The sequence below is a fragment of the Acomys russatus genome, chromosome 13, assembly GCF_903995435.1.
Source record: "Acomys russatus chromosome 13, mAcoRus1.1, whole genome shotgun sequence".
In the NCBI taxonomy this organism is placed as follows: domain Eukaryota; kingdom Metazoa; phylum Chordata; class Mammalia; order Rodentia; family Muridae; genus Acomys; species Acomys russatus.
Window position 1 is genome coordinate 42314857 of NC_067149.1, and position 10277 is coordinate 42325133.

Below are 10277 nucleotides of genomic sequence, written 5' to 3' on the forward strand. Positions count from 1 at the left end.
CCAGCTTGTTTGTAAAATGGGTTAAAAGAGTGTTTATTAAGGGAAACAACTGCCCTTTCATTTTTGCTCTTGAAAACAGAAAGGCTTTCATGTTATAGCCAGTTTCAAATCTTGGAACTCAGCTTGAGGCGCGTTTCCCACCCCGGGGGATGTGCTGTCATGAAGGCAAAGTCAGGATCCACAGACCCTGTGGCTGGAAAAGTACTGCCCAACAGAACCTAGCCGGCCTCGTGTACCAGGGAGACACTGCCACACAGGCTGGCATGGCCAAGGCCCCTCAGAGGATGCCCAACCTGAACACATCCAAATGGCTGGAAAACTACTGCCCGGCAGAACCCGGCCAGCCTTGTGTCCCAAACAGGCTGGCATAGTCGCGCCCCTCGGCCCTGGCATCTGCTGCCAAGGCTGCACCAGTCTGAAGTAGACCAAGATATGTGAGTGAAGCAACTTTGGTAAAAAGCTATGAGTGTGTTAGCACTGTGTCCTGCCATCCCCCACCTGCCTCTGGGCAGTGCATGGCTTGACGGCCATACATGCCTGTCCTGAGACATCTCTCTATGGACATACACATGAGACAGCCAAGGTAAACACACACACACACACACACACACACACACGTCACTTCAGAACACTGTTGCCCTTGGAGCTGTGGCCATGTGTCTGTCCTTGCTTCTGCTGCTCACTGCAGACCCTGTGTGCCGGGGTGTAAAGACAGCGCCCCGAACCACAGCAGCTTGGCCACCATCAGCCCTTCCTGAATGCCTGTCCTTGATGCTGGGTGGGTACGTGCCACTGGGCAGGGACCACACACAGTGGCTTCCTATTTGCAGTACTGAAGGGACACCACATATTCCATATTAGCAGAACAGAACACAGAGTCCTGAGTGACCCAGCCCCATCTACTGTCGTCTATCTCTCAAAATCAGGTGTCCTGGAGATGACATGGGAAACTGTTATCTGCCCGGGCCTGGTGGCCATCTGGCCATAGTCACTGTTTTCTCATATGGGGAAGGAGGAACAGCTCTGCTTCCCTCTCATGGCTCAGCCCAGACAGCCTGCACCCGAGCTGCCCTGTTGGCTTTTCCTGCAGGCATCTCCCTAGCCAGCCTTCAGTTCACTTGCTGTCATCTCTGCTAGAAGCCCCTGGGTCTGTCTCCTTGTAAAAGGCCTCCCCAGAGGCCCTGTGAGCATTCCTGCTAGAACTCTCCATCCTCCGGGAGTTAGGCCAGCCCATCCCCTAAGAACCCTCACTGAGCACCCAGCCTTCCACTCCCTCTAGCCCAGGCTTCTCCTGGGCCGTCTAGAAGGCCCTGCTGGTGCCATCTGAGTGGTTCTCTGGTTGGCTAGAAGACTTCCCAGGGAAGTCTCTGCCTCTCAGACTCCTGAGTTGCTCACCCCAAAGCAGGTGGAAATGCACTTACAAAGCAAGAGTGGGGACCACTCACCAACCCTCCATCTGACAAAGGTCTAATATCCAAAATTTAAAAAAAAAAAAAAAAAAAAAAAAGAGTAGGCCAGGTAGCTTCCCCTCAGGCTGGGGAATGTGACTGTGGGAGAGCAGCTCCTGTGTGGATATCTGAGGCTGTAGCCCGTGGGGAAGCACAAAGACTCCCTTCGATCCCACTCTTCAAAAGTGGATCTTAGCACTGTACCCCGCCACCATCAGCTTGCCATGCAGTGCTGTGACGGCCATGGATGCCTGTCCTGAGATGTCTGGGAACTGTCTTGGCCCCAGTGATCCTGCTACACACACACACACACACACACACACACACACACACTGTCTTGGCCCCAGTGATCCTGACACACACACACACACACACACACACACACACACACACACACACACACACACACACACACACACCATCTCCATTCTTCCCCAGCAGGAAAGGATGATTGCATGTGGAGGAAGGAGAAGCCTGTGCCCACCACAGGCCATCAGGCACCCAAAACAGTCTATAGCCCCTGCCCCCATAGGGACAGGATGCCTGTGGGGTCTAGGTGGCCACCACTGCGCAGGCCAGCCTTGGCCTCTGAAGCCAGAGGAGCAAGATGGCAGAGGGTTGAGGGTTGAGGTTACAGATAGCTCCATAGAGCAAGTTAGACAAAACCCACTGTTGTTCAAGACTTCTGCTGAGCATGGCACCTTCACCCCCAACTCTCAACCCCACCCCACGGTCTCCCTGGGGCCTGGTCTCTTCAGCTCCTGCCAGTCTAGACTCAAGGAGTCTGAGGCAGGGTAACCAGGAGCTCACAGCCCTCCTAGCCTGGCCTGGCAGCTGTGCTCTGACCTCTGTGTTGACCTGGGAGGAAGCCTGGAGCTGGGATAGGTCTGCTCCTTCCCAAGCTCTTTGACCAGGATAGAGGGGAAGGAATCAAAACTTTCCATTTCCCGAGCGAAGGGCAGAGCTTTGTGCACACCTGGGGAGGAGGATGTTTGTGTTCAGGGAGGTCATTGCTGTGTGCTTTCAGAGTAAATGTTCCCGTGGTCACCATTGGATGGGGCGCATCCTTGGACAGCTGGCCCTTTGGCCTCGGTATCATAGGCATGGACCCAGCTGCTGTGAACTAGCCCAGGGCAGCCAGGACCTCCCTGCTGGTGTCGGGCTGGAGGCCCAGCTCCGCAGGGGCTGCCGTGTGGGGCTGCTCACTTCCCACTCCCAGTGCTCACAGAAAGCATCAACACTGACAACAGCTATTGTTTCTTCAAGTGGTAAAGACTTGTTTTCAGTACAGATGCTCCTGGCTAATGATGTGCTTGCCTATAGACAAGCCACAGGTGCAGGCCAGGCAGGGCACACTGCAACCAGGACCCGCCATGCCCTATAGACATATTGGTTGCTTCCACTTGGCATTAAAGTTGGTTTTTTTTTGTTTTTTTTTTTTGTTTGTTTGTTTTTTTTTGTGAGTTTGCGCCTTTCTTGGTGTGCTTTCTGTTCCTATAACCGAAGGCCCCCAAATGAGTAATTTATAAAGAAGAGAGGTTTCTGTAGCTCCTAGTTTTAGAGGCTGGGAACTCAAAGCAGTGAGGATGCCACGGTGCATGGTGAGGGAGAACAAGCGTGCTAGCTCTTCTTAGGAAGGTAGTCATCCCGTCATGCGAGCCCTATCCTGACAACCTCATCAAAGCCTACACCTTCTCCCAGGCTGGCACAGAAATACACCACCTCCGCCTCCCCAGCGCTGGAATTGAAGGTTTGTTAACTGCACTACACCGGGCCTTTTGATGTCATTTTTAAGAGAGAAAACATCTTTAATTTTGATGGTTCCCAATTGATTTTTTTTTTTCTGGTTCCTGTTTCTGCTGTTCTAAGAAAATGCTGCCCACTGTGAGACAGACTTCCTATGTTTTCTATAGACGTGTGACAGCGAACCTTTGCACATGGCTATGGTCAAGCTAGTTCTTATGTGTGGCGTGCAGTGTGTGGCATCTGGTGCTTCCGGAATTATTTGTTGAAAGCTGTTTGCCCGGTTGAATCCCATGGCACCTTCGATGAAGGGTAGTGGCCCCGTCTCCCTGCCGGCCTTGCCTTACCTTGCTCCTCTAGTACCCAGGAGGAATCCAGGGCTGGTGCCCCAACTGACCACACCCTTCTGTGATTCCATCCGTCCCTGGATGCCACACTGTCTGGTTGCTGTAGCTCCTAAGGGTTCAGGAGGCCATTGTCTCTTCTGTGCCTTGGTGCTGATGGTCAGCCCCATGGGCAGCACTCCCAGGACTCTAATCAGGGGATCTAACCCTGTTAGCACAAGCCTTCCCTTACCCTGAAGGTCCCCTTTGTTACTGTGCATGAAGTGTCAAAAGGAGCTCCCAGGAAACCTGTGCCTAGCTACAGCTTTCCCAGAGCTCCAAGGGGCTCCTACCTTCCTCCTTTCTCCTACCCTCTCTGATGGTGACCCCCAAAGCCCTATGAGATAGAGCACAGGCCATGAATGCTCCTGCCCCTTTAAGGTTTTCTAAGGAACCAAAACTCAGAGCTACATAATGGAAACCACTTTGCAGCCTCCAGCATGGCCATTTATCTCAATCACCAGTGCATTTAAGATGTGGGCCAAACATATAAATCATATCTTGAAAGAAAGTATGTTGGTGCCACAAAAATTACCCTGTATTCTTACCACCTAATTCAAAAAATGTGTTTCAAAGCTTAGAAGAGTGCAAACAAGCCCGGGCTCCGCTGTCCTCTTCCCACACATCCCACCTTCAGCCCAGACTCCACAGAGGGGCTGCAGCGGTGTTGGCACACCCTGGTGGGTTGCCCTCAGGCTGCTCTCGTGAAGGTCGGCGAAAGTCAACCAGAGGCAAAGCCCCAAGGTGGTCTGCTGCCACTGTGTCAGCCTATCTTGTAGCCCCAGTTCCTGAAGCAACCCCGCTACACACACACATGCACACATGTATGCATGCATGGACGCACGCATGCACAGTCCCATTGTGCTTCCGGTCTGAGAGTATACTGAGTACTGTCGAAGCTTCAAAGAGGCGTGAACTCACGCCTAGCCCACCAGCGAGAATCTTGTTCTCACTTCCTGGCCTCCTCTCCTTGTGCTCCTGGTCCCAAGCATAGGCTTGTTTTTCTCCACCAATTCATCTGTAAACATGTTCCCATACCCTTAAATCCTGCCTGCAAACAGGCCCTGCATCCCGCCTTGTGCCAGGGGTGCAGGCTTTCTCTGAGGTGGGAGGTAGAGTTTCCAGTCTAGGCTTGAGGGACCCGCCTTGCCTCTGCTCCATGCCCCTCACCCTGGCCTTCATGAAGCAATGTCACTTCCTCAGAGGGACAGTTGGGACCTCCCTGCCACAGAGAATATGCTAGAAGGTGTGTGGGTCTCCAGGTGTGGGGAGCTGTCACCTCTCCTTAACCAACATCTCTATTACCACAAGAATAACAACAAAAAAACCAGGTCCAAGTGGAAAGTTCCAGAAGGAGCTGTCTCAGTTAGGGTTTCTATTGCTGTGATGAAACACCATGACCAAAAGGAAGTTGGGGTGGAGAGAGTTTATTCAGCTTACACTTTCACACCGAAGGAAGCCAGGACAGGAACTCAAGCAGGGCAGGAACCTAGAGGCAGGAGCTGATGCAGAGGCCATGAAGGAGTGCTGCTTACTGGCTAGCTCCCCATGGCTTGCTCAGCCTGCATTTCTATAGAACCCAGGACCACCAGCCCAGGGATGGCACCACAATGGGCAAGGCTATTCTCCAGCAATCACTAATTAAGAGAACTCCTCACAGCCAGATCCTTTGGAGGCATTTTCTCAAGTGAGGGTCCCTCCTCCTTTCAGATCACTCTAGCTTGTGTCAAGTTTACATAAAACTAGCCAGCCCAGGAGCTGACATGACATCACCCTCAGAACCAGCTTTATTAGGAGAGAGGGTGTAATCTTCACCCTTGAAGTAGGGGAACAGTCAAGAGGCAGCATCATACCAGAGGCAGTGTGAGGGGCATGAGAGAGATGAGGAGTTAGAAGGCCTTCCTTCAAAAACCTGGTGAGTAGAGAAGCTTCCATGCACAGAGTAACAGTGTCCTGCAAGGAGAAACAGGCCCTTCAGTTTGTGCTTGGAAACCACAAGAACAAAGGGCAGTTCGGTTCTGATGCTTAAATGCTGTGGGGGGGGGGGGTGCAGGTGGGGGAAGCTGCATACCCTGGGATTCCATCTGGCTTAGTCTACCTACCAAGGAGCATGGACTAGAAACTTATGGTGTAGTTGCAAGGGGCTGGGACTAGGCTTGATCTCAGCCAAAAGTGTTAGGAGGGAAACTGCAAGGGACCAGGAGAGGATAGCAGGGCATGTGGTCTGGTTTCTAGGAGTCAATGAAAAGCAGCAGAAGGGTCTGTGATCTGATAGCTCCCGGTCCCGGCCCCGGCCCCCAGCCCCGGCCCCAGCCCTATGGTAACCCCGGCCCCCCACCCCCCATCACCCCCATCAGAACTGATAAGCAGTTTGGAGAGCAGCTGCAGATACACTTAAAAAGATATAGCCTCCCTTTCCTCCTCAGTGGCCCCACCTCATGGGAGCGGCCTACTGCTGAAGGAAGCCTTTCTTATCTTCTGCCCTGGACAGGACAAGCTATTGCAGGTTCATCAGCAAAACTGTCCCAGAGGGGTTTTGGAGACCCTGAGGCAGCAGAATCCCTGACCTGCTTCCCAGTGGCCTGTGTAGCACCCACAGCCAGCCCTGTCCCTCAGCTCCCAGCTTTCTCAGGTTGTGGCCTCTGCTTCCTGCCCCCAGGCACCACCTTGCTTCCCACCTGTCCTAGTCAGCCTAAGATGTCACTGACCATACACCAGTCCACAGTCCATCAGCGACAGGGTCCCAAAGCCTCATCCTGTTTCTGGTCCTTGCTCTTGGATTAGGTATTTTATCCTAGGAGGCCCTTCCCGGTTTAGTGTTACCTGCTGACAGCCTCACCCCTGCTCCCAGCACAACCTAGGGATAGCTACCAAGGAGAGTCTGTGAGGGATGATGGCACATAAGGAGAAGAATGAGCAGGGCTCACATCCCTCAGAAGGAAGTATGACAAGCCTTCCCACTTCTTCCAGAGGTCTGATTCCTCCTGGGGAGTCTGTGGAGGAAGCTCAGGCCAAGGTCCTTACTGAGCCCCAGCATAATCCACAACATGTCACAAGAGGGACATGTTGTTGTGGGGAAGCGCGCTGTGCAGAGGCCCACAGAGCTCCTTACTTCAAGGCATAAGGAGTGCGCCAGCCCCAACTTTGACAACTGTGGTGTGGTTTAAGATGTTTACATTAGCAAATGAACCATTTTAACACACCCCAAAACATAATTGTGCCATTCCCAGAAGAGGTCCCTCAGCCCATGGTGTGCACAGAAGTGTAGTCCAGAGTAGACCCAAGCTGGACTGGATGCTAGCAGCAGCTTCTTTCTAGCCTTCATGCCTGTGCTGCAGACCGGTACACCTTGATGGCCCTGGGGCTGTGGGGTCAGGCAGACATCCTCCATGGCACCTCGTATAAGTCTTGGTTGGAAGGGCCCTTCTCTCATCTCAGTCGGCTATGGCTGCTGTCTGGCCTTGCAGAGCTCTGGTTCCTGCCTGTCCTTCAACAAGACTGTGCTGTGTATGTGTAAGTGAAGTACACTCTTTCCTCCCTAAGTTGCTTTCTGTCATGGTGTTTATCATAGCAATAGAAACCCTAACTAAATATGTACGGAGTGTGTGTGTGTGTGTGTGTGCGCGCGCGCGCGCACGCGTGTGCATATGAGAGATAAGCTTGCCAGTCCTCACCTCATTTGAGGGCAAGGTCTCTGTTGTTTTGACACTTTGTACAGCAGGCCAGCTGCCCATGAGTTCCTGGAGATGTTGGTCTCTTCTTCCCATCTCTCTGTAGGAGCACTGGGGTCACAGACGCATGCTACCATGTTCAGCTTTATGTGGGTTCTAGGGACTTGAACTCAGGTCTTCAGGCTTGCAAGGCAAATGTTTTTTACTCACTGAACTATCATCTCCTCAGCCCTTTTGTGGTTTGATTGGCAATTCCCTGAAGACCAACAGGCGTCCACTGTGAAGCATTTTTGTGTATCTTAATAAATCTTTGCCAAGCCAAGAGTGGTGGTGCATGCCTGTAATCCAGCACTCGGAGGCAGAGACAGGCAGATCTCTGTGAGTTTGAGGCCAGCCTGGTGGTCTATAAAGCGAGTCCAGGACAGCCAAGGCTACACAGAAGAAACACTGTCTTAACAAAAAAAAAAAAAAAAAAAAGGAAAGAAGGAAGAAAAGAAGTATGGGGGGGGGGTACGCTGCCACCCTTGCTCAGTAGAGGTCACCTTCTGTGCTGCTTTCCCTGACAGCCAGCCCTGCTGTGCATGTTTACCTCGGCCACATCTCCTGCCTCCTGCTAACAAGCTGTTCCTTCCCTCAGCTCTTGCAAGGCTGAGGTATCCTTGTGCAACCCACTCTAGGAATTTTGGAAGGCTCAAGGCATAGCTCTCTACGGGCCGGCCCTAGGCTGCCTAGGGTACCAGTCTTGGGGCCTACTATGATGACACCAGGCCTCCTCTCTGCAGGACTTTTGCCAGGAGTTACTGGGAAAGAGGCCTGGCCTAAGGGGCTACCGCCTCAAGATATTGCTGGAGCAGGTTCCCTCCCCAGGGACACACCCTAAGGGACAGAGGCAGGATCCGGTGGTGACTGGTCTCTGTTGTCCTGCCTAGGTGACCTGGGGGAGGGCTGTTCTATGTGACAGCTACCTCCTTTGCCCTACAGTGTTGTTGGCACCTGACCTAAAATTCAGTGTGGACAGTAGGGCAACACAGGGTAACAAGCGCTCTTCTGCCAGGTTCCCGAGAGCTCCTGCCCTCACAAACTCAGGGCAGCTGGACAAGCCGATGGGCCAATGGTGCATGCTGCGAAGGTCAGGGGCATGCAGGATGATGAAGGGAAGACTGCCTAACTGTCGCAGTCCTGTTTGTGTTTAGTTTGTCCACTGGCTTTGCAGCTTTGAGAATGGGAGAAACTTGAGGTTTAACCCATTGTACAAGAAATAGGGTTATCTGTCTTCAGAGACGGCAGCTCTGTAGAGGGGGAACCCCACGTCAGGAGGCATGCCCCAGTGCGCATAGAGATATATGCTTCTGTTACCATGGCAACCATGGTCGGGAAATGTCCTCTGTGGGCATCACGGGAGAGCAGAGCCCCTCAGCTGAGTTTCTCCCATTTTCCACACAGATCTGGGACATGAGTGACGAGGAGACCATCTGAGGCAACCACAGCTCAGGAGCATTCGGCTGTCAGCGCAGGACTGCACCCCAGGACTGGTGATCTGGGCGCTGCCACCTCCCTGGTCCTGATCCCCACATGTCCAAGGACTAAGGTGTACCCTCTGCCACCCTTTCCTGCGCCATCTCACCAGCTCTGAACTCAATAATAACCTTGGCATTGCCACTGACCTAGGGCTCAGGCCCTTTCATGTGCATTGATTTTCTACCCCTGTTGTCAAAGAGTCCCCCAGGATCTCTCCACTGTGGCCCCCAGGAGTGTCAATAAGTAGGCCCTGCTAGAGGCTCCAGCAGCAGTGAGTGCTCAGCTTTAGGCCTCAAGTGGTCGAGTGGAGTACCAAGCTGGCCCACCCTCAGCTGTGAGCATGGCATGCCACCCTGCTACAGGGATGGGAGAAGCTCCTGTCCCAGCCCTGCGCTGGGAAAGCAGGACAGAGCTTTGCCTGGCAGGTGTGTCCGGTGAGCCACCATCAGGTGCTTCACTGGGGTTGCTCGAGGTCAGGCTCGTTTTCCTCTTCATTGGCAGCTGTGGTCACCCGTCCTAAGTAGATGTGCTCTTCCCAGCAGCTCCCTCCACACTTACCCACCTTCACCTTTGGTCTCGGGTCCAGAACAGAAGCCCATGCGGGGCTGACCAGCAGATTTCAGTAAGGGCGACTTGAGAGGACCTTGGCCTAAGGTAGCCCTACCCATCTGCACAAGGTTTCCCAAAAAGCAGCCAGGCCTGCCTGGGCACAGGGCCCTACAGGCCATCCTAGGAGTCAAGAGCCACACACAGCTTTGGTTTAAGAGCACTTTATTATTGTTCTTAAGGCTACTTTTAAGTACAAAAAAAAAAAAAAAAAAAAAAAAAAAAAGATGGCCTGCCAAACCTTTTTTTTTTCTTCTTCCAGGAAAAAACAGGCCACAGAGAATGGTATATTACAGATTTACAAACACAGAGAGGGGTCAGCACGCACATGGATGGCTTGGTTCTAGGGAGGTCACAAGCTCCTGCCCAGGCAGGAGGGCACACTCTTCGCTGACATGTGTGGCTTTCCCCTCCAGGGCACGGCCTATTCCAGATAGGTCAACGCACCAGGGACCTGGCCACCTGCACTGCCATCTCCCTGCCCCCCAACAGCGACGACCCGCTCACTGACAGATGTCTGAGGCCCGCTGCCCACAGAGCCAGTCCGCGGTGTGGTTGTTTTCCTGTGACAACCTCAGTAGCCTGTAGAATAACAAACTAGTGGCTATTAATGCGGACGCAGTGTTGTCATGGAGTAACTGTGTACCTGCACGATTACAGACACACCTACGACAAAAAAGATCAACTTTTTTTTTCCCCAAACAACAAAAAAAATGAATGATTACGATAGGAAAGGGAAAATTAAATAGCTACATATCATTAACAAATTAATTGTTCTTCAAAAAATACCTACAAATTTCTCTGTACATTCTTTACGCACAGCGTAATGATGGTCTTTAAAATTACCTATATAAAAAAAGTGTTCTCAACAATTCTTTTTTTCCTACAGAAAATATAGGGGCCTGAAT

General features: G+C 52.3%; 1 protein-coding gene across 1 annotated transcript in view; it reads left to right on the forward strand.

Annotated features, from left to right (window-relative positions):
* The window catches only part of Atg7 (autophagy related 7), a 220649-nt gene extending 211646 nt beyond the window's left edge, over window positions 1-9003 (forward strand). Inside the window, exon 19 of the mRNA XM_051155105.1 lies at window positions 8689-9003. Within this exon, the coding sequence (XP_051011062.1) occupies window positions 8689-8721 (33 nt within the window). The 3' untranslated portion in view covers window positions 8722-9003. The remainder of the gene's footprint in view (window positions 1-8688) is intronic.
* The last annotated feature ends 1274 nt before the right edge of the window (window positions 9004-10277 follow it).